The sequence below is a fragment of the Petaurus breviceps genome, unplaced genomic scaffold (assembly GCF_028583685.1).
Source record: "Petaurus breviceps papuanus isolate PSGF00001 unplaced genomic scaffold, PetGlider_PUasm1.0 79, whole genome shotgun sequence".
Lineage (NCBI taxonomy): Eukaryota > Metazoa > Chordata > Mammalia > Diprotodontia > Petauridae > Petaurus > Petaurus breviceps.
In genome coordinates this window covers 34,119,646-34,147,411 of record NW_027186523.1, presented here as the reverse complement: position 1 = coordinate 34,147,411, position 27,766 = coordinate 34,119,646, and the positions used below count along the sequence as shown (strand labels likewise).

The window sequence follows — 27,766 nt, the reverse complement described above, 5'->3', positions numbered from 1 at the left end:
GCCTTTTCCATTAGACACAATTGTACTATCGATTGGTTTTGCCTAATTTTTTTTTTGTTGTTAAAAAGGAGGGTTCTATTGGGGTCAAATACTAGAATATGTATAAAAAGGGGCATTGGATATTTAAAGAAAAAAACCTGTTTAGTTTATAACTACTTCTAAATGTGAAACAACCAATAAAAATGCTTGAATGTCTTGAATCCCAACTTAGTAAAACAGAAAGGCAACTTATTCCTAATAAGCTTATTTGACCTTATGTATGTATATTTTCATTGATTCCTAAAGCTATTAAATTAAGCGTACTGTTAGAACCATTTACTACCTTTTAGAAATAGATCTGGTTGGTTAGAATCCTTTAAACAAACAAACAAACAAAGAGGAATGCCAATAGTTTAGGTAAATACAGCATATGAACCTTGGATGTTATGTGGAAAAGAAAATCAGAGAGGTTTTAGATACCTACTTATAAAGTATATTAATTTCCTATGCACATACTAGGAAGAAGTAGAAAAGTATTTAATAGCAGCCTATATATTACATGTGAGCATTCAAGGTGGAAATGTGATTTCTCTACTTTTCAGAGTTCCTTGTTGCTGTTGTCTGAAGACAGAGAGATGTCTAGGTTGTTTGGGAAACTATGCTATTCACCAGTTGTATTTTCTGTCATATACAGCTTGGTAGCGTATATGCCAAAAACACTTTCTCAATATAGTTAAATTTTACAGACAGATTAAACAACACAGACATTGTAAAAAGGTAGAAGCTTTACATATGTTAATAACCAAGTACTTATAACTAATTACACAGTGAAATAAATGAAGGTCAGAGATGTAAAAGTCATGTCTCCTATATGATGAAAACATCCAGATTTATTTAATATGATGCTTCCTTAATAAATGATACTTGATCAGTCTCTTGGCTATTGAGATAGGAATAGTTTAGAACTGACTGCCTCTATAATGTTGAAAGTTTAAAGCTTTTTGTTTTTTTTTCCAGTTTAATTAAAAAAAGACAATTTACAAACCTTTTCAATACATATATATATTTTACATGTTAATCTAGCAACAACTACATTCCCCCGGTTTTTAAAATGTTTCCCGAATGTGACTTCTCATGCACTTCTTCTGAAGATCTTACTCAATGACAATTTCTAGTGAGCTGGTGTTTAATCCATGATTGCATCTCTCTCTCTCTCTCTCTCTCTCTCTCTCTCTCTCTCTCTCTCTCTCTCTCTCTCTCTCCCTCCCTCCTTCCCTCCCATGAATCCCTTCCATGTTTGTTGATCCAGATTTAGAACAAAGTTCTTCACAGTTGGGTGTTCCACACTTGTCCACATTCATCTCTTTCTTCGGTCCTCTCCTAAGCTTCTTTGCGTTTGATGTTGATGTATAAAAGCTGTTACTCGTGTTGTTTTGTGCTCATTCTAGAGAATATTGGCTTAGCAGAACTGGATAAAACAGAGAGGAGAGACAAGTCATTTTCTGCCAGGAAGGATGATTTTTCTTCCTGCATAAGGTATTTACCATACAAAAGTCACCACAGCAAATGGGTTAAAATGCACTGTCTCCCTTATCAAAAAGGAGACAAAAAAAATAGTAAATCCTGGAAAAAAAAGGAGACTGAGAAGTTTTTATGCCCCATTTAGACACTTTGGAGCCAGCTGCCCAAGGAGTCTCATTTGGCCAGGGTCTCAGATTATGGCAAGGCCTGCTCTCCCAGATCTCATTGATATTCCAACCCAAACTGCACATATCTACATGCTCTTTGATCTTGACTAAAATTGGGCACACTTTTGAAAATTTTTAATTTTTTTCAGGTTACAAGCTTTCCATCTCCCTCCCTAAAAGACCAACAAAACTATTATAACAAATATGTATAACCAAACAAATCAAATGCCCATACTGACCACTGGGCATAATTTGATTATGGTATGTTTCCCACTTGGCCATCTTTCCCTTCTGGAGCAGAAGGGTCTTTACCTTTCCCAAGCAAGTATGAAAGTGGGGTCTGGGACTAGGCAACTAGACAAGACCATATGTAATGTGGTCAACCTGTTGATTTAGGCCAGCTTCCCAGACTGTTGTATAATCAAATCAGCCAAGTTAAACACAATCCATCTATGTGGATGGGCAAAAACGGCTTCCTGAGGAGCTGGGAGTAGGAGCGAGAGTGTTGGTCTGGGAGTCAACACACAGGCTCAAGTCTTGCTTATCATCGATAACTCAATGTCTTTGGGCTTTATCTTCCTGCTCTGTGAAATAAAGGCAGTAGACCAGAATGGCAAAAAATATTCAGTGGTTTTTTTTAAGACACTTCATTTCCTGACTCAGGGCATTTTCTCCATCTGTCCCCATATGCATGGAAAGTCTGCCTCCTGGCTTCCTTCAAGTCCCAGCTAAAAAAAATCCTACCTTCTAAAGCAGGGGTGGGGAACCTCCTACCTCGAGGTCACAAATCAAGTTGTTCTGGGAAGTATGGATTCAGTCAAAGGGCTGCATATGAGGACCTGGAAGGCCATATGTGGCCTCCAGGCTACAGGTTCCCCACCCCTGTTCTAAGTGAAGCCTTTCCTAATCCCCTTTAATTCTGGTGCCTTCCCTCTGTTGATTATTTCCAACTTATCCTGTATGTACAGTTTGTTTGTACATAGTTGTTTACATTTGTCTTCTTTAGACTGGAGCTCCTGGAGAGCAGAGACTGTCCTCTGTCTTTCTTTGTGTTTTCAGCACTTAGCACAGTGTTGGGCACATGGTGGGTACTTCCTAAGTGTGGATTGACTGACTAATTAGTCCCAGTGTTTGCAGCTGTGGAGTCCCAATGATCAGATAAAACACTCTCATTTCCCAGACTCTAATGGGTGCTCAGCCTTTGGCCTCTCAACTCTGTTTTCTCGTGTCTCCCATCTGCTGGAGTCACAGTCAGGATCATGGATTTAGAGCAGAAAGAGCCCAGTCATCACTTAGAACAAGGTTTCTTAATTCTGTTTGTGTCTCAGACCCTTTTGTTGGACTGGGGAAGCTTATGGATCCTGTCTCAGAAACCAATTACGTTGAGATAAGATACACACACACATATAAGTATGTATATATGTGTGTGCACACATATTTGTGTATATGTGTATGTGTTTATGTATGTGTGTACACACATATATATGTATATACACATGAAAAATTCATCAACCCCAGGTTATGAACCAACCCTCTAATTTTACATATGAGGAACTTAGACTCAGAGAGATCAAATGATTTACTCAAAGTTATATTGGTAAAAAGTAAAATTTGAACCCAGGTTCTCTGACTTCAAATCCATTGCTCCTCTCCACTCCCCTTCTTCCCCACTCTTCCCCTTTGCTTTCTGTTTCCAGTATTGCAGTATGCCTGTTGACTGTGTTTCATTTTTTTTCCACTTTTAAATTTTTTTTATTAATTTGTTTGTTTACTTTTAGTTTACAAGATTCAATTCCACAATTCCTTGAGTTTCACATTCTGTCCCCCTCTCTTCCCTGCCCCCCCATGGCAGCATACAGTCAAGTATAGGATCTGTAAATACTTTCACATTAGACATTATTGACTGTGTTTTCGATGTCTTACAGCCCAGGTTTTTAACTGGCTCCTCCAGGCATATGGGAAACCCTGCTTGCAATCAGATATAGCATAAGCAAATAAACAAACAAAGGAATGAATGAATGAATGAATGAAAAGCCTTTTTAAGGTGATGCTCCTTCTACAGCAGCCTCCCTCACCCTTCTCCCTCTCTGTTGGGCTGAAGAAGGCTCTGGAATTGTTTTCTTACAAGTGTGTTTTTTCATCACTGGGCCCTCTGAAGCAGAGTAAACTCTGAGGAAACAATGGGAACCCTGTCTGGTCCTAATCATTTCCCTACTTCAGAATTGGATGATGCTTTCTGAATGGGCGGCTAGGGAAGTGCTGGGGAAATTGAGTCTCATTTATCCTATTTGTCTGCCAGCTGTTTTACAAATACACAGAAAAAAAAATCACACACGCTCTGATTTTAATGAACTTCTCTCAGTCAGATTGTTCACAACTAGTCTAACTGCTCCCTGAACCAAGTAAAGATAATTGGAATGTGATGATGTCATAATGATGATTAGACTCTAATGGTTTTCTCAAATTGCTTCATGTGGGCAGAACCCCTCCGAGAGAATGCCTTCTCATGCTAAGGAGTACAAGATCCTGAACAACCACTGGGTTTTCTTCTACTGTGCTGGTGCAGCCTTGAACAAAAGAGGGTCTAGCCTTCCCTCCTCCCTGCTCCCCAAGCTCAAGTTGCACAGAATTCCAAGCTTGGTTTGTATGAGCAGTCCTAGAGTACTCTGCCTCAGAGACAGCATACAGAGTACTCTGCATGCCTTGAAGCATTGTTTCAACGCTGGCTATTATTGTTGTTACTATTATTATCTTAAAAAGTCTTACCCAAGGTCACAGAATGATTATGGTTATGTCTGATTAACCCACAGTGCACCACACTTACAAAGGAGATCTCTGGGAAGGGATTTGGGGAGAAAACAAGCAAACAAACCAAAGAGCAATACAGGAAAGAAAACAAATGATTATACTTCAGGAATTTAGATGACGAGTTTAATGTGAAAAAAGAGAAAGTTCATCTTTCCTTTTTTTTTTAAGCATTTTAAAATGCATTTACAACTGACCATATAGGAAAAACCCAAAACTTATTCTTGTTATTGGTTGATGTCCAGGAATATAGAACCTAATCTTTTTTTTTCTTTTCTTTTCTAGGAATGTTTCTTGTAATTGTTAATGGTTGCATACATGTAGGAAAATTATTCATGAAAACTATCTGTGTAGCTCTTGGAGTATACAGGAATAAGTAAAATAGTCTATTCAGCCACTTTGTGGCCTGCTGTAATTACATAGCTGGTCTGAGGACACTGGGTCACACTCTGGAAGAAAACAGGGAGGTCTCTGGTTTGAATTAACCCTAGAAACCAAGTAAGCATTTGGTTTATGAATCTTCTTGAGAAGATTCCCCAGGGGTGGGGAACCTGTGGCCTTGAGACCACATGTGGCCCCCTAGGTACTCAAGTGCTACCCTTTGTCTTGGGATTCAGTGAAAGGGCAGCAGCTGAGGACATAGAGGACCATGTGTGGACTTGAGGCCGCAGGTTCCCCACCCCTAGCACTCTTTTTTTTTTTCAGGTTAGAAAACCTTTCTGTAGGTTAGAGATTAAGGAAGATGCCACTCCTTTGGAAAGGGCTGCTGGGCCACATCCCAACAGCCCTCTCCAAAGGAAGGGCAGCTGTCTTTGTCATAATAATACCTTACCTTTGGTTAGCACTCTGCAGTTCCTTTCATGTTCCTCAAGTGGTAGCTCCTGACCCATGAGGCAGGTCCCCAGTTAACAGATGTCCAGGTTGGAGGCAACATCTTTTCCTCCCCCCAACTTTGGCAGAGGTGCAGTGCTGGTAGACAAGTAATTGAGGGCAGCTAGGTAGCACAGTAGATAGTGATGGGCATGGAGCCTGGGAGACTCATCCTCCTGAATTCAAATCTGACCTCAGACACCTACTAGCGGTGTGACCTTGGGTAAGTCATTTAACCCTGTTTGCCTCAGTTTTCCCAATTATAAACTGAGCTGGAGAAGGAAATGGCAACTCACTCTAGTGTCTTTGACAAGAAAACTCCAAATGGGGTCACAAAGGGTTGGCCATGACTGAAAGACGACTGAACAACAACAGCAACGATGGACCGGTAATCAATAAGACCCGTGTTTGAGTATACTCAAATACCCGTATTGAGTATACTCAGATACTTACCGGCTGTGTGACTCTTGCCAAGTCAGTTAAGGTCTCTGAGCCAGTTTCCTCACCATTTTTTGGTTTTTGTTTTCTTGCTGGAGAGCTACATACATGCTTTAGTTACATATCCACTGTCTTCACAATAACAACAGCAATGCTTAATTTAGTATCTTCCTTCAGGCAAGTCAATAAACTTGAATAATTTGAAGGTGTGCCTTTATTGCTTAAAATATAGCAAACCCTAAAAGAACAAGTTTATTTTGTGTTTGTTGTGTATGAATTTAACACTTAAGCCCATGGGCATTGGAGATCTGATTTAGTCTGAGACAGCATCTCTCTGTCAGTATGTGCAAAGAGTGAATCTGTTTGGGAAATTGAAATTTTTTTACTAGTACACTGGGAAGTTGGGGGTTAAATCACTCCCAAATCCATTTTAAGGTTGAAGACTCCAAAGGAGAGAAAAATGAAAGTTCCAGATAACTTAAACTAAATAAAACCTGGTAAAAAGAGCAAAAGAAGGATGTTTTGAAATTTTGCATTCTGACTTAGCTATTCTCAGCAATCAACGCTCCAAGACAACTCTGAAGGACTTAAGATGAAAAATGCTACCCATCCCCAGAGCAAAAACTGATGGCGTCTGAATACATAGTGAAGCATACTTTAAAAAAAAAAAGAAAAGAAATTTTGCATTCCCATTGGGGGGAGGGGATAATGCAAGTTGACAGGTCACCCCCCCCATTCTGATTGTCCCCTCTTTCTCTCATTTTAACAAAATGTCACTTGTTGAAAGAACATCGGTAGTAGCTATTGGCCTTTTATGAGGGTGGATCTTGGTCCTGGCTCCCTGATCTTGTAGTGGGGGATGATGGTGGGGGCCAGCACTCAGGCAGAGCAAGAATTGATCACTGGAAGTGGGAACACTTTAGCACTGCTCAACAGTTGAACTAATACCCAGTTCCACTCTGTTTTTGTTAAAAAATAGTTCAGTTTCATTGCCCAATAGGAGGGGGTGGTAATCACAACCAGTGGGTTTTTACCCTCTTCCAAAAATCCTGTCTGAGTCATAGATCTAAAACTGGGAGGAACCTCAGAGATCATCTTACTCAACTCCTCATTTTTACATGAGGAAACCAAGGCTCACAGAAGTTATAGTATTTACCCAAGATCACATAGTAAGTAGGTAAAAGAGGGGGGATCTGAACCATGTCTTCTGATTTTAGAAAGTGTATTTCATTTTTCATTGATGCTATTGACCCATCAAGTATGGGGAGCCAGACATAAGCCAACTGCCATCTGCCTTCCCACAGGCTGAAGCTTTCATAGCAATGTAGTCCCAGAGAAACATGGTCACCTTTATCTGGCTTCATCTCTGCATGCAAACCCAGCTGTATTACTGCCCAGCAGGAAGACTCTGGGTCATGTGGATTGTTTCATCTGCGCGCCTAGCTCTATGTTCTTCCTAGGGAAGCCAAAACTGAGGTGCCCACCCAAATGCAATGTGACATTTCTCCAAATCAACCTAAGGTCATTTAGTATTTTGGCGGCCTTGTAGCCAGCATGATGTCTGTTGTCATGTGAAAATATGTGAAGTCTGTAAGGGCCAAGAACTCCATGAGCAAAGCCATGGATAGACCTGCTATGGCCTCTGCTTTTACCACAATGGCCATGGGTGGAAGTCACCTGGATTTGAATACAGATTTTGCCCCAGTTCCAAGGTCAAGATACCTTCTGGATGTGGTAGACAGAAGCAAACAAATGATAGACTTTCTGTCCTCTACCAATTCCACCCCCCCCCCCCAGACTACTCAGATCCTCCTCCTCCTCTTCCTCTGAAATAACCATTGGCATTATGGCTTGCCCTCCCACTGTTAATCTACTTATGGGCTATAGTGCACTCATACTTTTAGAACACATGGCTCACTATCCTAAAAATTAAGGTTCATCTCTTCAAGGCTTCTGTAGCACCAATTCCCATTACCATTACAGCTTCCTGTCCTATAACATAGTCCTACTAAATACTTTCACCATAAAATCAAAAAATTCCGCCATTGTTATACTGTTACATCTTCTATTTTTTTGAGAACTGGGTCATTCCACAGAGTTCTGTTAAATGACCATCAGCTACTCCTCTGCTCAGAATATTCCCTTTCATACAAACTGTAGTTTCTATCTCTGGTTCTTCTTGACCTCCCTCCCTTGCATTCTACTCCCCAAACTGCTCTAGGTAGCTAAAGGCTACCTAGGAAGATCTCTAAGCCATGGCCACATATAAAATGAACTGTTGACAAATGCTGGACTCTCTTGGAGCAGGTGACCAGGGAGGAGATTCTTCCCAGATCTTTGCTGATCACCCCACATGGGAACTGAATGTTCAATCCATCGAACTCAGGTCTTGAGCCCTGTGGCATTCTGATTTCACCTCTTCTTCCCTATTACTTTGCAACCATTTCATCTTTTACCAGTCACTATGCTGGGCATAACTGTACTACGAGCCATTCAGCCTCTCAAATTCCTGATGACCAGGAAAAAGAAGTACACATCCAAGGGTGTCTATAGCAACTAGGTGTCATAGTAGAGTGTTGGACTAGGAGTCAGGAAGACCCAAGTTCAAATCTTCCTTCGGTTGTCCCTCAGCTTAAATTTCATAATCTATAAAATGGAACAGCTACCTCACAGAACTGTTGTGAGAATCAAATGAGATATACATGCTTTGCAAAACTTAAAGTACTATCTAAACCTTCAGCCTGGAGAGGTTCCCTACCCCTGGAATGCTATGATGATAATGTCTTAAACTCTTGGGTTTACTGGGAGATAGTTGCCTAGGAAGGTTATGGCACATAATAGGCTCTTAATAAATGTTTATTGATTGATTGGCTGATGGTCTAGAACAAAGTTATCAAACTTGGCATCTACAGGCTACTTCTGTAAAACATCCAAATGTCTCCAGATCAGAGTAGAATATAATTGGAAGCTAGTTAGCAAAATAAATAAAAATACAATTCTATATAGATAATGTTAAGTTGTGATTTGCTAAATCAATCTCACAGGGATCCCTTTCTATTTGAATGTGACAGCGTTGACCTAGAGGTCTAAACCTAAAACCAGGAACTGTCATGCGTCTGAATTAGTGAGAGCATTTCATCACTAGTTCTCTATAAAACCAAATCCTCAGAGCCTGGGAAGGTATCCTAGGAGGTGAGGGAGGGAGGCTGACTGGTTTCCATTCTAGTATCTCTTTACGATACAACGTAAGTTTAAAAGGAGCGGGAAAACATAGGTCGATAAACACAGCTACTTGGCTTCATTAGGAATTTCCTTAATGATGACAATTTGTCCTAATAATGATCAGGCATTCCTATTAATTTCACAGATCCATCAGATGGGAAGGGAGAAATGCAGAGCTTCTCTCCCACCTCTCCCCCTTTCAGTTTTCAGTCTTTTGGCTCCATGAGACACAGACAGCATTTTACAGGGTTCGTGACAATGTCTATGTGAGAGCTTTGGGGTTGTCACTCTGTAAAACATTTTGTTCTCTTCAAAACTTTGGCTAACATTTCCCATACAATGTGGATGGCTGTGCAGCTCAAAAGAGGCAATTTAATAGATGTCACATCCTCCCAGGTCTGTGCAGAGCAGAACCTGTATAAATAAGTCATTCACCGCATTGAATCTTTGTTCAGGCGGGTTTGCCCTTGTAGCAGGTCATGTGCTTCTGGCTTGCTGGTGTTTCATGTTGGAAGGGTTTTCTGCAAATCCTTTTGGAAGCTGTCACTTGAATCACAGTTAATGAGAGCAGCATTTGCAAGGACTGCATTGTCCAAACTACCTAAATGCTATGTCGTTGAATTTTCTTTCTATTTACAGACTTTGAAAGGTCTCCTGTGGGGCCCACACTCGAGTGAATGTTGATTGTTCTTAGCTGACCTATTCAATTAGGGTGCAGAGCCCCGGTGATTAGTGTAGCTGGGATGCCATCGCTGCGTGGGGGATTGTAAAACGTTTCTATGTGAGCGGGTAGACTTTTTATTTTTATATTTTAGAGCAGAATCACTTGCTGGATCTTTGTTATGATAATGAATGGTAGAAGAATTCCCAGGCTGCATCTTCCCAGGGCCCAAGGATCCATGCTCAGAGTTATCGGTCATTCTTCCTTACATCATGTTTTCAAATCCAGAATTCAATAAACTGTATCCACCTCACACCAGGCCATCTGAGAGGCTTTATTTGAGAGCTTGAGTACAATGGTCTTAAAAGAAGCTGAACATTTTACCATTAGACCTCAGATTCTATAGAAATAGTGTATATCGGTCAAGGTCTGTATGGTTTGCAGAGTGCTCTGAGACAGTATCTCACGTGATCCTTAAAATAATTCTATGAGGTAAGTAAAAATAATAATTATTTGACACTGTAGTAGAAAGAGTCTAAGGATCTTAGGCAAGTCACAACCTCTCTGGGTCTCAGATTCCTCCAGTTTGGAGGATATGGTCACCAAGGTCCCTTTCTGTGCTAAATCTATTATGATACTGTGAGATTAAATTCAACAAATATTTATTAAGTAACTGCTTTGTTCCAGGTTCTAGGTATGTTCATCTTTCACCAGTCACTATGCTAGACATAATTATACAAGAGCCATTCAGTCTCTCACATTCCTGATGACCAGGAAAAAGAAGTACACATCCAAGAGTGTCTATAGCAACTAGTTGTCATAGTGCATAGATTTCTGGACTAGGAGTCAGGAGAACCCAAGTTCAAACCTTCTTTCAGATGCCTCTCAGCCTCATTTTCATAATCTATAAAATATGTGATGTTCTAATGTTCTAGATGGAGATTGGAGATATGCAGACAAAAATTGAATACAGTCCTTGCCCTCAAGGGACTTACATTTTACATTCTAAGGTGTGTGTGTGTGTGTGTGAGAGAGAGAGAGACAGACAGACAGAGAGAGACAGAGAGACAGTGACAGATACAGAGAAAGAGGCACACACACACAGAAAAACAGAGAGTAAGACAGAGAGACAAAGACAGAAAGAGGGAGAGACGGAAACAGAGAGTGAACACCACTGGTGCAAAGACACAAAGGTGGAATATGAACAATCAGCATCTTTTCCACACCCTGATTTTGCCCACAGCCCTCCTTTCCTGTGGACCATTTGGGGGCTCTGAGGTAAGACGGATGGTCTCCAGCCTTGAAATAGAGGGGTAGAATTTTAATTATCAAAAGCCCTAGGCTGTCTTTATTCCTTGATCTTGACTATTGGGTTATGACTGCCATTTATATAAACACTTCAAATTTTACAAAGCACTTTATGTTATCTCCTTGGATTCAAACAATATAGCCTGGTTAAGGTAGGTACTTTAGGGATTCTTATTGAAGAGCTGGGAGCTCAGAAAGGTTCAATGACTTGACCATTGTCATAAAGGCAGCAAGTTGTCAAAGAAGGGATTTGAACACAAGTCCTTCCTTTCTCCAAGTGCAGTGCTTTTTGCATTATACCCCCAAAGAGGACTGAGCTTTAGATCTCCAAGGTCCAGACATTATGCATAATAACATGGTTGAGAGCACTTTGAAGACATGAAAGTATTATTATCTGCATGAAGATGACTCCTAAATCTTTATCTCCAGGTCTATTTTCACCCCTGAAGCTGGGCCTTACATTTCCAGCTGTCTGCTAGATCAATCCATTTAGGTGCTCAACGGGCAGGCATCTCAACTTCAGCACATCCAAACCAGAAATCATTGTATGTCCCTCAAGGCCCATTCCTCTTCTGAAGATAGATAGATTCCTAGTTCTATTGAAAGCACCATCATCCATCCTTTCTGTCACCCTGGTTCACAACCTTGGAATCATCTTTGTCCCCTACTCCACAATACCCATTTACCAAGTTTTGTAAATTTTTCCTCCATAGGATTTCTTACATCTATCTCCTTTTTCTCAACTCGTGGTTTTTGCCCTAGTTCAAGCTTGAATCATCTCTTACATGGACTATTTTTTTCCCCAGAGGAAAAACCATTTAATAAAATAATGTCAAGGCATATAAAATGGAATTGAACCAAGCAGTAAACATTTTCTCCACTAATACCAAATGGCTGCTACTTTCTTAACCCTTCAGAGTGCTAGTTACTGTTCAAATAATCCTTCTGTCTCCCCAACACAGCAGGAGAAGCAAAATATAATTCTTACTTGTGCTATTGCAGTAGACTTCTGATTGCTCTCCCTGCTTCTGGTGTCTCCCCTTGTCAAACTATCCCTCCCTAGTTGATAAATGATATTCCTCTAACACAAATATGACAATGTTACCCTCCTACTCAGAAATACTCAGTGGCCCTCTTCTGCTTTTAGGATAAAGTACAGAATTCTCAGCCTGTCATTTAAAGACATTTGAAGACCTCTACAATTGGGCTCCCAAATACTTTTCCAATACTGCTTCATATTACTACCCTTTGAAAACTCTTTGATATCTCATCTTTCCCTCCATGTCTCTACAGAGGTCAGCCCCTAGTTCTGGAATGCCTGCCCTATTCACATCTACCTCTGAGAATCCCCAACTTCCTTCAAAGCTCTGCTCATTTGCCATCTCTGACACAAGGCCTTTTCTCATTCTCTGGGTTCAGTGGTTCCAATTCAGTGGTTCTTTACCATGGTCTGGTAGGTTATTGCTAAAAATTCCTGAGTGACACCTTGAGGAGTAAAGAACCGGCTAGTTCTACTATAAATATATTTTCTTCTGCAAAAACAAACATGTGTATATTTGGAGCATCATAGATTTTGGCTTCTGCAGTAATTTAGAGCTTTTTTGAACCAAAGTTATTGTTGCAGTAATTGTAAGCACTTGATGAGTAAATCTAAAAGAATATTATGAGTAGTATATCAAATTACCCTGGGGGCTCACAACATATTTTCTTTTTTTGGTTGAAAGGATTTTGAGGAAAAAAATTGTTGGGAGTCTCTGCACCTTATTAGCACTCTGTCCTCCTTGAAGCTATTTTGCATTACATTGCATAAATTTTGTTCTTCTCCATGTACATATTGTATTTCTTTCATCCCTGTCACTGAGTAGAATCTATACTCCTTGAGAGCAGGGACTGAGTTTTCTCTCTGTATTCACTGTCCTGTCATATAGTAGGCAATTAATAAATGTTTATTTTTTTTTAATAAATTTTTATCCCTTTAAAAAACAAAATATTTTTGTAATTTTTTGTACATTTCTAGAATTTCTTTCAATATTTCTCCCTTTTCCCCTCCCAAAAAGTAATCCCCCTTAAGAAAAAAAGCATATCTATATTTTTCTTTTTGGAGGGGAAAGGGCAGGGCAATTGGGGTTAAGTGACTTGCCCAAGGTCACAAGGCTAGTAAGTGCGTCAAGTTTCTGAGGCTGGATTTGAGCTCAGGTTCTCTTGACTCCCGGGCTGGTGCTCTATTCACTGTGCCACCTAGCCATGCCCAAAAGCATATTTTTTTTTTCCTTTTGGAGGGCAATTGGGGTTAAGTAACTTGCCCAAGGTTACACAGCTAATTTTTTTTGTATGGTGTTAAGATTCTGAGGCTGGAACCAAACTTGGGTCCTCCTGACTCCGGGGCCAGTGCTTTACTCCCTGTGCCACCTAGCTGCCCCAAAAACATAATTTTTAAAGAAAAAAAAGAAAGAAGAAAAAGATGAGCAAACATGATACACTGAAAAAGTCTGAAAAGGCATGCAGTGTTCCACAACCATGGCCTCCCACCTCTGCAATAATAAATGTTGATTTAAATTATCAGAAAGCAAAAACCTAGACATAATTCCATCATCTCCTCATGCCAACCAGAAATATGGCATCTGTTGCTACATATTATTAGGGTAGTGAGGTGGTACAATAGATAGTGCCTGGTCTGGAGGAGTCAGGGAGACTTATTTTCATGAATTCAAATTCAGTCTCAGATACTTATGAGTTGTATGATCCTGGGTAAATACCTGTTTGCCTCAGTTTCCTCATCTATAAAATAAGCTGGAGAAGGGAATGGCAAACCACTCCAGTATCTTTGCCAAGGAAACCCCAAATGGGGTCATGAAGAGTCAGCATGACTGAAATGACTCAACAGCAATATATTCCAATTTCCATTGTTATTAAAATTCTTCTTTTACCCACAGTTAGTATAAGAGGGATGGGATAGTGACTGAATTCATGGTTTTGGTTTGGAGAACTCCCAGATGATGAAATTCCCTCTCCCCATTCAGGTTAGCATTTTCTCTGCAAATTCTAGTAATAGAGAGTTGTCTAAAGCATTGCCAGACACGTAGCCAGAATGAGTTAGAGGTAGGATTTGAATCCAGGTCTTTCTAGCTCAGAGGCCAGCTCTAGCCACTAGGCTATGCTGCCTCTAGTTAGGATTACCAAAACCCAAACCACAGCTATTGCACAACATGTCCAATTTTATTTTATTTATTTATTTTTTAAAGTAATCAGGGTTAAGTAACTTGCTCAAGGTTACATGGCCAGGTGTTTCTGGGTGGGTGCTAAGTGTCCGAGCCCGGATTCGATCCCAGGTCATCCCGACTCTGGGGCTGGTGCTCTTACTCGCTGTGCTACCTGGCTGCCTCATCATGTCCAATTTTAAAATGGCTCCTGTGATAAGCCACTGGCTGTGTCTGTTGGCATGGGTTGTTTCAATGCCTCTTGTTCAGATAGTGCAATCTTATAAAAGAAGGCAGGGTATAGCCACCAGCTCTTTCTCGGGTACAACCCGTGCTGGTACTGCCTGGAATCTGAAATGACTTTGTATTTTCTGGACAGAAAATAAGATCTGCTCCTTACACAAAAGCCTCTGGGTTTTGAAGACAATTCCTCAGAACTTGCATGAAGGAATCTTTTGGGAAAATAATTCATAATCTCCTTGTCCACTTTAGTCAAAACAAAGAAATCCTGTGAAACTACTTAAAAACAGGACCCTCAATGCAGTTAGTGGCATGCTGTCACTGAGTGATCCCCTTCTCCAAGGGCATATGGCCTCACTGTGGACCTGTCCAGGCTTGAGGTTAGGGAAGATGACTCCCGACTTTACATAGGCAACCCTAACCTGCCTTTTGAACTCTGGTATTGCAATTGCCTTTTGTATAAGCCTATCTGAATACCCCTTTAGCATCTCAAACTTAATGTGTGTAAAACTGAATTCATCAACTCCCCATCCCCATACCATTAACTATTCTCTAATCAGCAGCCAGATCTCTAGAATATCTCTGGATCTCTCTCCTTGTCTCTGCTTCTAGAGCTACCAGTGTAGTATAGACCTTATAGTCTCACCTGAACTATGCTAAGAATCTCTTAATTGGTTTCTCTGTCTCCAGGCTCCCCTGCTTCTTTTATTCTTTTTCTTTTTGGAGGCAATTGGGGTTAAGTGATTTGCCCAGGGTTACACAGTTAGTAAGTGTCTGAGGCCAGCTTTGAACTCACATTCTCCTAATTCCAGGGCTAATGCTCTATCCACTGTTCTACTTAGCTGACTCCAAGTTCTCCCCCTTTCTAATCCTTCCTCTGTAAGGCTGCTAAAATATTCTTCTGAAGGCACAGATATGTCATTCACCTGCCCAAAAAAGCTTCAGAGACTTCCTATTGGCTCTAGGGTATTATACAATGTGGTTTCAATCTACCTTTCAAGCCTCATTTCACATTACTCTTCTTGGCACGTTCTGTACTCTCTCTACCCAGACTAGACCACTGGTTATTCCTTGTATTGACAATCCATTCCCCACCTCGAAATACTAGAAAAAACTGTCCCCCATGTTTTTATTGTCCTCCTTACTCAACTCTTCCTCTCTGAACCATTGCCTTCCTTCCTGGTGCAGCTTAGATTCTATGGTTTTCATGAACACAACGAAATTCAACCAATACTCATTAGGTGTCTACTATATGAAAGGCGCTGTCCTAGGTTCTGAGGACACAAATACACAATCCCAACAGGCCCTGCTTACATACTATGCAACTTGTACACAGGCAAGAAGATAAGAAAGTGATTTGGATGTTAGGAAAGACCATGAGCAGCCCAGGGGAATTAGGAAAAATCTCATAGGGAGTGTTACCAGACCTGGGCCCCCTGAAACCTTCTGTCCTCAAATTATCTGCTATCTCTTCTAGTGCAGGGGTTCTTAACCTGGGAGTCCATGGATAGACTTCAGGGGCTTGGTGAACTTGGATGTGAAAAAAAGGACTATTTTCTTGATTTTCACCAAGTCCTAACTGAAACTGAGCATTTCCTTCTGTATTCTAAAAATGTATTCTGAGAAAGGTCTATAGACTTTACCAGATTACCAGTGGGGTCTATGACACAAAAGAGGCAAAGAACCTCCAGGCAAGCAGGGTTTAATATCCTCAAGGGCAGAGACTGCCCCATTTTTATCTCTGTGTCCCCAGCACCTAGGACAGGTGCTTGTATATAACAGGAGCTTAATAAAGGTTGGCTCTGCCATTACATTTTGGGAATGAGTTCATGAAGGACTGAGATAAAGGTCTGTGTGTCAGCAATGAACTCAGCTTTGATTGGCATAAAATTGAGGGAAGGGGTACCTAAAGGCTCAGCCCTGTTTTAAGAGAGGATATGCATGAATCTGAAAGTCTGTTCATTTACCTAATACCACAGAAAGGAGGGGTGGATATGCAAGTACTCTGATCAAAACACAGGTTTTAGGTATTTTCCTTTCAGTAATTTATTCACTTTACAAATAACAGCAGGCAAGGGGGTTCATCTGCAGTTTGCCCCAAAGCTGGCCTTTTCCTCATTTCTCCTCTCCCACACCATTCTGTCATTTTCATTCATAGTTGCATAGTGCCTTTTCTTACCCTTACCCCCAATTTGTGGTCCTCTAAGCATGCTCTTTGGCAAAGAAGGAGAGTTGGAGGATGCTAATTAAAACTGTTCCGAATGTCACTCTCTCGGACTTCCTGTGCAAATAAGGGGCAGAAAATGGCTTAAGTGCCAGGCCCAGATAATTTTGTTCTATTCTTGTGTGCAACCGACAATTAGATTTGACATTAGGCACAATACATTCCCATATGACCTTTTCTTAGAATGTAAGTAATTCATGAGAAGGAATTTTGATTGTTAATTCATGAACAATTTCCCTCACACCCTTTCCCCAACCTTTCCACAATTAAGGAACATGGATGTAGCCATGGAACCTATTAAAAGCAAGAAAATTGGCAGGCAAACTCAGTCTATATGTAGACCTTTTTAGCCTTTCAGGGCACCTATAGTAGATACTTCTGCCACCACTGAATCCTTGCTCTCAGATGATTTTGTTAAAGAGCTCTGATGTAAAGCCTTAGATTCTTTTTGAGTTGAGGAGAGGAGTCTTACTGGGAAGGCAGACCCAGGGCACAGCCCTTGAGGAGGGGGTTATGGTAAGGCACAATCAGATTTTAGTGCCTTTCACAAATACTGATGAATATTGGAAATTTGTGTACACTATTCTCATATTCCACTTTGGTGGCCAGATATCCACACACACAGTCTAAATTTATTTCATTCTACTTTTACATTTCCCCAATTCCCTCATGCTCTGGCAGTGGAGTTATTTGTTGTGATAGCTCTTCAGAAAATTCAAGGAAGAATATAGCCACAGATGAAACTGGGCCATTTGTAACTAGGATATTTATTTGCTTTTAAACATGACAAATGCTTCTAGATCTTTTGCTATTATATACTTAGCCTCTTATCTCTCCCTCCTTCCTCTTTGCTAAGGTAATCTCCTCACTGTGTCCCTGTCTGATTCTCCTACTCCCCCATCCACTTTCTGACTGTGTTTTTTCTTCACACTTCACTGAATACTCAAGGCATCGCTCCCCACTCAAAGCTGACCTTGAAGTCCACCTTCTCTTCTTCAAATGTTCCTCGAGGCTTGCCTAGTCTACCTCCTGAGCGAAACTTTCTTTACTTAAGTGGAAATTAAATGTAAACAGTACCCCAATCCATTTTAGAAATGCCACTTTGTCTTCATGGGCAGCAATTGGTCACCATCCCAGCTATCATAAGATACATGAAAAATTTATTTTTAATGGTGATTGTTATATTTTTATGTTTACTTATTTCAAAACATCCTTGTATTTATAGTTGAAAGAAGAAGAGAGACGACTAATAAACGTGAAATGGACTAGATTTGCTTGCATTCCCATAGTTATCTCTTCTCACCCATGACAATGGAACCAAGCCACATTTGGACTTGAATACCCCAGTACCCAGTTGGTAATTGAAAAAACAAATGGCACTCAGGATGAATTTGGGGAAAGGAGCTGGACCTGATTGAATACATTCAGTAGAAAGCTGCTGAAGTTGGTGTAGTCTGAGAAGTAATCGGGAAATAATTGTCAAGATCTTAAAGAGTAAGAAACTTCACAGGAAGGGAAAATATTTTATATGCTATTATTACCCAGAGGGCAACCTCAGCAGTTACTGGACTATGTGTCTACATCATTGCTACCATTTTCCAAAACATTTGTTGTATTTTATTTAACTTAATATGAAAAATTGATATGTAAATCTTTACTCACAAAATATCAATCAGTTAATCAATAAGGGTTTATTGGATACCTACTGTGTGCCAGGCACTGGGTGGGGTATCAAGGATACAGAAGCCTAAAATCAAATGTTCTTTGCCCTTAAGGTGATTACAATACATTGGGGGAGACAACACATTATACTTGTGGGGTGATGCCTTTAAATTGGGGATGAACAGAGAGGAGGAGGATGGAGATCTGCTGGGCCCTCAGCACTCCTCTGGGAATAGCTCCAGTAATTCCTATCTCACTACATTTTAATGAGAATGGTTTATTCTAATATCATACTGAAGATGACCTGAAATGATGAAAATATAAGACAGGAACAGACTGAATTTAGTTTATTGGTGGTACCAAACTGTACCTGCACAGTTACTAAATTGAGAGCCAGAGAGACTATAAGATATTAATGCATTTTCTTGTTGATAAAGGAAAGCATTTGACTCAACAGAGCAGAAATCAGCCCTCCTTTAACAAGGTGCTTCTCATCCATATATTAAGATCACAGAAGCTTCGTATATAAGATCCACATAGAAGACCACATAGATGTAACCACAAAGAGAACCTGTTTAACCATCCTGATTATCAATAGCATGAGGCCCAAGGTGGAGAGACATATCCTTAAAGGTATTTGTCACTGTCAGGAAGTCTGTTCTACACAAATTTTAAAAGAAATAAAAACATTACCTGTTGACATTGAAAGTCTTTAGATGTTCATGTTTATAAAAGACATTGCACTCATAAAGGAGAGGGCAAATGGATGAAGAAATAATGGGACATTCTTTTTTTTTTTTTGCCTTTTTTTGGAGGGCAGTTGGGGTTAAGTGACTTGCCCAAGGTCGCACGGCTATTTTTGTTTTGTGTGTGTGTGTGTGTGTGTTGTGTCTGAGGTCGGATCCAAACCCAGGTCCTCCTGACTCCAGGGCCAGTGCTCTATTCACTACGCCACCTAGCCACCCTCATGGGACATTCTTAATAGGGTTTAAATCTTACTCTGCAATGAAAGGTCTGAGTCCCAATGGAGCTGTGTGTTTTACAGATATAGAAGCTGGTTGGGTATTCCTTTGGGTTAATTCACTCATGCTAATATTTTAGACAAATACTAGAGATGGTAGATGATTCTAGAATTGAATAAGAGGAAGAGAGGGGGGATAGATGGAATTTCAGCTACTGTACAATACCATCAATGATCCAAAGCTATTCTTTGGCAGAAAAGGGATCTTGTGTGACACAGATCCTTCCTGATGCTATCTGGCTACAAATCCTAGAACAACTGCTCTCAGAAGAATGCAAGTCAGAGATGACCCAGAGGGCAATTGAAAAATATCTGGTGGGTGTAGTTAGGCAGCAACATGTGACCAATAATGATTTACATATGAAAAAGAATAGTAAAGGATGAAAAAAATAGGTATGATTAGGAGGTGGACCCATTATGTAGTGAGACATATTGGATGAATTGCCTCAGCATTGCAGAAATATAAAGAATATTAAAAGGAACACAACACAGAAACTAGCCATGTGACCTCGGGCAAGTCACTTAACTCCAATTGCCCTCCAAAAAAAAGCAAAAAAAAAAAAGAATATTGAAAGGAACCAGGAGGAAGGCCTCTAGTACAGTGGGTGGATTTCCTTGGCAAAGTCTATGGAAGAATATGGATATAGTCGTGTAAGATGAGAAGGTACAAGAGGGCACAACCTATACTGTCGAAAGAGCACCCACATTAGTAATATTTTGGATCCATTGAAGCATCTAAGTATGTTGATATAACCATCTATCCTGTGTCATGTCTTCTTGCTTCAAGTCTTTCCTCATTTCACTCTATCCTATGTACTACCACCATGGTAATATTACTTAAGTGAAGATCTGACCCTGTGACTCCCTCCTCAGTCAACTCCAGTGGCTCCCTAGTGCTTCCAGAACCAAATATAAACTCAACTTAGTTTTTAGAGACCTCTATAACCTGGCCCCAATCTATCTTCCCAAACTAGTTAGGTGTTTTTTGCATTCCTGCATTCTGTGATTCAGACAAACTGGTCACAGCATACCATCTTCTTTCTCTCTACCTTTGCACTGGCATTTCTGGAATGGACTTCTGTCTTACCTCCCTCTCAAAGAGTCCCTCTTTTCCATTAAGCTGCAGCTCAGACACCATCTTCTGCATGAAGTCTTTTCTCTTTCCTCTAATTGCTGGTGTTCTCACTCTGAAATTGCTGTGTATTTAACTCCTACATATGTGTCTATATGCACACACACATTTCTTATTAACTTCATAGGTATGCTATTTAAAGTTTTATAAGTACTTGCTGTTTTTCCCATTGGAATGTAAGCTCTTTGTGAGACAATTATTTTTGCACTTTTCTCCCTAGTGTGTGGCACAGTGTCTGGCACACAATCTGGGCATTCACCAAATACTCATTGCTTAATTGTCATTGATAAGAAGAATGATTAATTTGTCCAGTCATTTTTTAGTTGTGTCCAACTCTTTGTGACCCCATTTGGGGCTTTCTTGGCAAAAATACTGGAGTGGTTTGCCATTTCCTTCTCCAGGTAATTTTACAGATGAGGAAACTGAGGCAAACAGGGTTAAGTGACTTGCCCAGGATCACACAGCTAGTAAGTGTCTGAGGCCAGATTTGATCTCAGGAATACTCTAGGCCTGCTGCTTTATTCACTAGCTGTCACCTAGCAATCCCTGATGATTAATACATACTTTTAAAAAACTCATAGGTATTTCTCCTTTCAGTCACTCATGCTTTTATATTATGTAAAACCTGGGTCCTTAAAGCTGCTACCTAATTTTTTCTTGTGCAATATAATTGAGAAACAGGTGAGGCTTTTTTATTTTGTAGTAAGTCTCCTGAGAGAGTTAGTGCCTGAATCTAGATGCTTGAGTTATCCAGCATCCTGTCTTTTTTACTGTTAATTTAATGATCCTTTCCTGAGGAGTGGTCTAATCACCCATTGTGGAGTTTGTTGTAATAAAACACAACATTTGAATCTTATGCCTACTATCTAAACCAAAAAGAATTGAGACCATAAAAACTAAGATCTAATCTATGCATGCAACAAAGTTCCCTCTGCAGAAGGGAATGAAAACATTCAATGGATGCCTTGGAGATTTCAATGGCAATGTAATCCAAGCCATACTGGCCTAGTCAAGCCTTCCACAACATAATAACAATAACAATGTAATAATAACAATAATTAACAACTACCACCTAGGTGCCACACATTCCTAACAACTGGTCATCCAGTCTCTGCCAGAAGACCTCTAGTGATGGGGAATGCCCAAAGTACTGAGGCAGCCCATTGAACTTATAGGCACTTATAATTGTCAGGGTTTGTCTGTACACCAAGCCAAGATGTGTTTCTTTGGAATTTCCTTCTTAATTGGTCAACCACCAACTATGTGATGTTACGAGAAACTCTTTAGAACTTGGAAGATCCAAGAAAGGGCATCTTTGGACCAACTTAATGTGATTCAACAAACATCTATTAGGCGTTTACTGTAGAGAAAGCATCATAGGAAAGCAAAAGGATAGAATAAATCTGTTTAAATCTTCATAGGATCAAGAAAATTGTCTAAAACTCCAGTAAGAAAATCATAGACTAGGGGTGGCTAGGTGGCACAATGAATAGAGTACAAGCCCTGGAGTCAGGAGGACCTGAGTTCAAATCTGGCCTCAGACACAACACAAAACTAGCCGTGTGACCTTGGGCAAGTCAATTAACCCCAACTGCCCCACCTTACCCCCTCCAAAAAGAAAATCATAGACTTAAGGCTATTTTACAGTTGAAAAATCTGAGGCACACAAAGTAAGGGACTTGCCCAAAGTTGAACAGATTGTAAGTGTCAGAATCAGGATTCAAACCTGGATCTTCTGGCTCCAGATACATCTCTCTCCATTTGACTTCCACATAAGGAGGAGAACTTGCTGGAGCCTTAGTGGGTAAGATGAGCTCAGGTAGATATGATGATACGATTAAGATTAATGATGACATTACCTTCTCCCAGAGAGGATGATAAAAATGATCTGTGACAGAGAAGGGAGAATCATATAGAAACAAGTATGTTTCACCCATAATCTATATTACTCTATCATGCTTGGCACAGTGCCTGGGACAGAGTAAGCACTCAGCCAATTCTAGTTGACTTGATAATCACCCTGAGCTAGCCTGTTTGAATGCAAGATCTGCACATGCTACAAGAAAATCTAATTACTTTGTAGAAAATCCAGGGAGTGTGGGTTTTCAGTATTCTGTTGTAGTTGGGCTGGTGGTGACGAAAGGAAAGGATGATAAAATCTTAGCTTTGGAAGAGATCTTGGTGGTCACATATCCAAAACTAAACTCCACATAGGAATATCCCGCATGACATTTCTGGGGATTGATTGTCCAGCTTTTCAGCCCGGGTGCTTAGCCTGCTGGGGTCTATGAACTTAACAAAATTAATTGTTGCATATCACTATTCTTTGCAATCCTATGTATTTTATCCCATGGATTTAAAAACATTACTGTGAGAAGGGATCATGACCTTTACAAGGCTGCCAACAGGGTCTATAACACATGCAAAAAGGCTAAGAAGCCTCACTCTAGAAGGACTCACTTCCTTATGAAACAGAATATTCCATTTTTTGATAGCTCATGTTGTTAGAAATCTCTACATTATACTGAAGGAAAATATGGTATATTTAGGAAGTGCATTTTCTGGGCCACTCCTGACTGGTCTCTGTTTGGGCCAGCTAGGTGTGGCAGTGGTTAGAGCTCCAGGTCTGGAGTCAGGAAGACCTGAGTTCAAATCCAATATCAGACACTTACTAGTTGTGTGACTCTGGGCAATAAGTCACTTAACACTGTTCGCCTCAGTTTCCTCATCTGTAAAATGAGCTGGAGAAGGAAATGGCAAACCATTCCACTATCTTTGCCAAGAAAACCCCAAATGGGGTCACAGAGAGCTGGACATGACTGAAAAACAACAAAACAACAGCAACTTCTGTCTATTGGCCCATCTCCTGTGGCAGCAACAAGACAGGTTGACACTCATTTGAAACCTTTTCCCATGTTGTTCAGTACTTCAAGGAGGCATGTGTTCACGAATGAAGAAGTATGCTCTCCCCTGAGGCAGACAGAAACCTTCTATGCACCTTAGTAGATAGTTTCCTGAATGCTTATGGCAAAAACAAATAAACATTAAAGACTCCATCAGTTGGCAGCTAATCCTTGGTTGAAGAGACTCTCTCATCTCAGTGAGGCTGGTCCTTTTCCAGACAGTTTATCACTGGATCTATACCTAAAGTTGGAGCTTGGACTCTGCTGGCATTGCCTTCAAGAATTCAGAGTCATCTCCATGTCATAACAAGGCATTGGAAAAAGGATTTTATTGAATATGTTTTATGTGACAGACCTTAAAAGGTGAATTAAGACACATCACGGTTTGGCAGCTAGGTGGCAAAATAGAGAGCCCCTGGCTTGGAGTCAGGAAGACCTGAGCTCAAATCTGACCTCTGATACTTCCTGACTGTGTGACATCGGGCAGGTCACTTAACCTTGTTTGCATCAGTTTTCTCATTTGTAAAATGAGCTGGAGAAGGAAATGGAAAACTACTTCAGTATCTTTGCTAAGAAAACCCCAAAGAGTTCACAAAGAGTTGGACAAGACTAAAATGAATGAGTAACAACATGGAGGGGTGGACAGAGAGCTGATCTTGGGGTCATGAAGACTTATTTTCAAATCCTCCCTCTAACTCATACTAATCATTTGACCCTTGACAAGTCACTTAACCACTTGGGCTTCCTTGGCAACTATCCAAGATTGTGAGTGGCAAATTAGGCTGTGCCTGGTATTGGCTTAGAGAGCTCCTCACTGAAATCTCCCAACAGGAATTTATGAGCTCCTCTTCTTTTACAAGAATGAGCCTTCTAGAAGGTGATGTACAGATGGTTGAAGTCTTTTATCATAACTCCATCTTGACAGCAGATTTGGAATATTTATGAGGAAATCATCAGTATTCCATCATCCACATTCTCTATCTGTCTGGGCAGTCCATAGTAAACTCTAATAACATACCTTTTATTTCCTCCACTCTATCACAAATACTATTTTCAAGGTCACTAGAGACTTAAAAGACAAGTTTTGTTGATCTCTCTCTCTCTCTCTCATCCCTTCCCAGAAACTCATTCCATGTAAGAAATGCTATTTTTTAAAGACAAAAAAGAAAAAAATGGGAGAAAAATCAGCCTAACTCATCAACACATTGAAAAGGTCTGCAAATATGCCATGTATAATACTTGTGGATCTCCCATCTCTTAAAAAAGGTAGGGTAGAGAATCTTCTCATTTTTTAAGCTATGCTTTCTTTATAATTTTGCAAATCCACTTTTGATTTTTTTTGTGGTTGTTCTTTCCATTTATGTTGTTGTAGTCATTGATTATATTGTTTTCTTGGCTCTGATTATTTCGCTCTTTATCAGTTCATTTATACTTCTCTGTATGTATTACATTAATCATTTCTTACAGTACGGGAAATTTCCTTTACATTCATGTACCACAAATTATTTAGCCACTCACCAATTGATGAGTATCTATTTTGTTTTCAATTCTTTGCTATGCCCCAAAATGCAATATTCTTTCACGTTCATTCCTTCTCTACCCATACTGACATTATTCTACTTTAGGCCCTTGTTAGCCCAGAGCTTGGATTGTACTTGGTAATTTTAAATAACCAGAATTTAAGAGTAAATGGAAGAGGGAATCACCAAAGCCAAGGCTGAGGCCTTCTTCTTGCCCCTCCAGACTCTTAAATGTCATACCTTACAATGAGCTGCCTTGGCACTGAATCACTCCATCTATGGGTCTCTTCCAGGGCTTTGGCTAGTTTTCTTTTTATCCTGCTGGATTGTTGGCTCCTTTTGGGAACAGGAACAACTATACAGAAATGTCATCGTCAATAAGTCAGATTCCTTATTTTTATGGCTGGCAACTATTCTCAGTCAAATTGTCTGGCATAAGCTGGGTCATAGGAGATTTAACTGAATTGTGCCTTGAATTCTTCACTTGCTGGGGCATGAACTCTCTTTTCCAAAAACATTTAAATGCTTTTCTCTACTCACAACCCATTCTCCTGATTCTGTGATAGCTGGGAGTAGGGGAGGTTAGCTCCATAAACAGTACCAGCTCCCAAGTCAAAGTGGGTCTGATCTGATTGTCAGCAAAATACGAGAATGCCAAAGAAAAAGCTTTTTGAAGGAGAGAGAAGTCGTGAAATTTATGATATCAGACTGTCAGCAAATCAGTAGGACTACTAGCATGTGTCTTTCTCCTTGAGAAATCAGATGCACTTGTGGGGAATGCCAGAACTCTGTCAGCGGAGGTGTCTGCAGCAGCTCAATAATGCTCATAAATATCCTTATTAGGAATGCACCTCAGGAACCAGGATGCAGCCTCTGTTAGCAGATCAACACTCCATGCATTTAAAACTGCAGTCATGGGAAATCATCAGGGTGAGAGAAGGCCCTGACTCCTTCTTCATGTCCCATCAGTGTAGTCTTCAATAATGAAGAAGGGAGCAGCAAGGGAAACAGATTGGCTTCCTAGCATCTTGTTGGAGAAACTGACAACACAAGCTGTTCCCTCTTTGACAACCAACAGGGCCGTTCCTCTTGCTTCTGGTGAGGGTTGGTTCCAGCACTTTGTTGTCCAATATGGGGGATTGAGAAAAAGGCAGATCACGAAACAGACCATGCTCTGAAGTATCTCGCATCACAACCTATGGGTCATCTTGACTCTGCTGTCCCCAGCATGGTCAGAGAAGGTTGGAGAATGAGTTGAAAGGACATTTTTTTCTCCTTGGGTGGACCCTGGTGGGTCAAGGGAGTACTCCAGGCATGTTGGTATCGTTGCTATGGCTTGGAGCCACACAGAGCCCTGGCTTTGTGCATCTGAACTGAAAGCTCTCTGGCCCTCTCTCCAGTGACTATTTCAAGAAAGCTGGGAAGATGTTTTACCCTGAGGCAGAGGGAGATGAGAAAACCAGCAATATCCAAGACAGTTTTTTCTGTTGGTACTCTTATCACTCTCTGCCATATGTAGTTCTTTCCTTTTTCCTCTCATCTTCCTTTTCCCCCCTTGACTTCACCCCTCCTTTCTTTTTCTCCGGCCCTTCCTCTCCTTCTGGATTTCTAGAGATACCAATGGACATTGGAGAGGCCAGAGAGTGGTGCCATGATGATGTCTACCTACCGTGTTGCATTTGACATGAACTGCTTGATAAATATAATAATTATAGCTAGTGTGTATGTAGTGCTTTGTGATTTGCATAACACTTCACATGTTTATTCCTTTGAGTCTCACAACAACCCTTTGAAGTAGGCAATATTACTATCCTCATTTCCATGAGGAAACTAAGTCTGAGATGTTAAGTAGTTTGCCCTGGGCCTGAGGGAGGATTTGAACTTGGGTTTTTCTGACTCCCAGGCCAGCATTCTATCTCCTATGACACCTTTTTGTGAATTTCCAGGATACCCCCATCATTACCCAGAACACCTCTTTGAAGACACTCTTTGTCCTAGCTATAAAATGAGCATGGACCCCATGAGACAGTTAAAGGGACCCAGAAACACTACCCAGACTGCCAGTCTCCTTCCCTAGAGAAAGAGCAGACAGAACTATCGACTTGCCAAGGGAGACAGAAGCAAAGACCCAGATGGTTACAGTCAAGCTGTTGCCGACTGCTCAGCTCACATCTCCACTTAACCCTACATTGGTCTTAAATGCTCACAAAGAGATGAGTTGGCCTGACCAGGGTACACCAGCATGGAAGACAGTGTGAAGGTAGCTTCCCCTAAGCTGCATGGGGGGGCCTTCAGGCTCCCCTCTGAAGTGGTTCCTGAGGTTTCACAGTAATATTCATCTCTGGCACACAACCTTAGTTGTGTTCCTCTGACCTTGGCTCTGGACCTGTTACTAACATGGCGCTCAGGCTGAAAAAGGTCAGTGGGCCTTCTGTGACATCTATTTCCCAGGACTGTAAACATTTGCCACTTGGAGAGATGGTTAAATCCCTGATGCCTGTCATTGCTTATTCAAACACAGAATGAAAGAAACATGTGCCTGATAAAACAAAATAGAGAGATTTCAGGATGGAGTGAGACAATTTTTTTTTTTTTGCTGGAAACGTCAGTGATACACTCTCCTTTCTTCTCTGTTCTCTTCTCCTCTTCCACACCCCACCCTGGCCAAATCAAAAGTATAGAAAGATAACAATGAAACAAGGATGCAGAATTTGGGATACAGAAAAATGAAATAACTCTGTGCAGTCTCTTTTTTGAAAGCATCCCTTATGACAACGAATGCATTTTTGATTCAGTAGAGGGCAGAGTGAGAATTTTTTTTCAATACCCTCAGAGGGGTGTGTGTGTGTGTGTGTGTGTGTGTGTGTGTGTGTGTGTGTGTGTGTGTGTGTGTGTG

General features: G+C 40.6%; 1 protein-coding gene across 2 annotated transcripts in view; it reads right to left on the bottom strand.

The window, feature by feature from the left end:
* Window positions 1–479: 479 nt before the first annotated feature.
* The window catches only part of LOC138175904 (LHFPL tetraspan subfamily member 3 protein), a 733,753-nt gene continuing 706,466 nt past the window's right edge, over window positions 480–27,766 (bottom strand). The window contains exon 3 of one of the 2 annotated variants that reach the window (XM_069106564.1): window positions 480–1,447. In XM_069106564.1, coding sequence (XP_068962665.1) covers window positions 1,419–1,447 — 29 coding nt within the window. In that variant the 3' untranslated portion in view covers window positions 480–1,418. The remainder of the gene's footprint in view (window positions 1,448–27,766) is intronic. The other variant, XM_069106565.1, reaches the window with a different exon arrangement.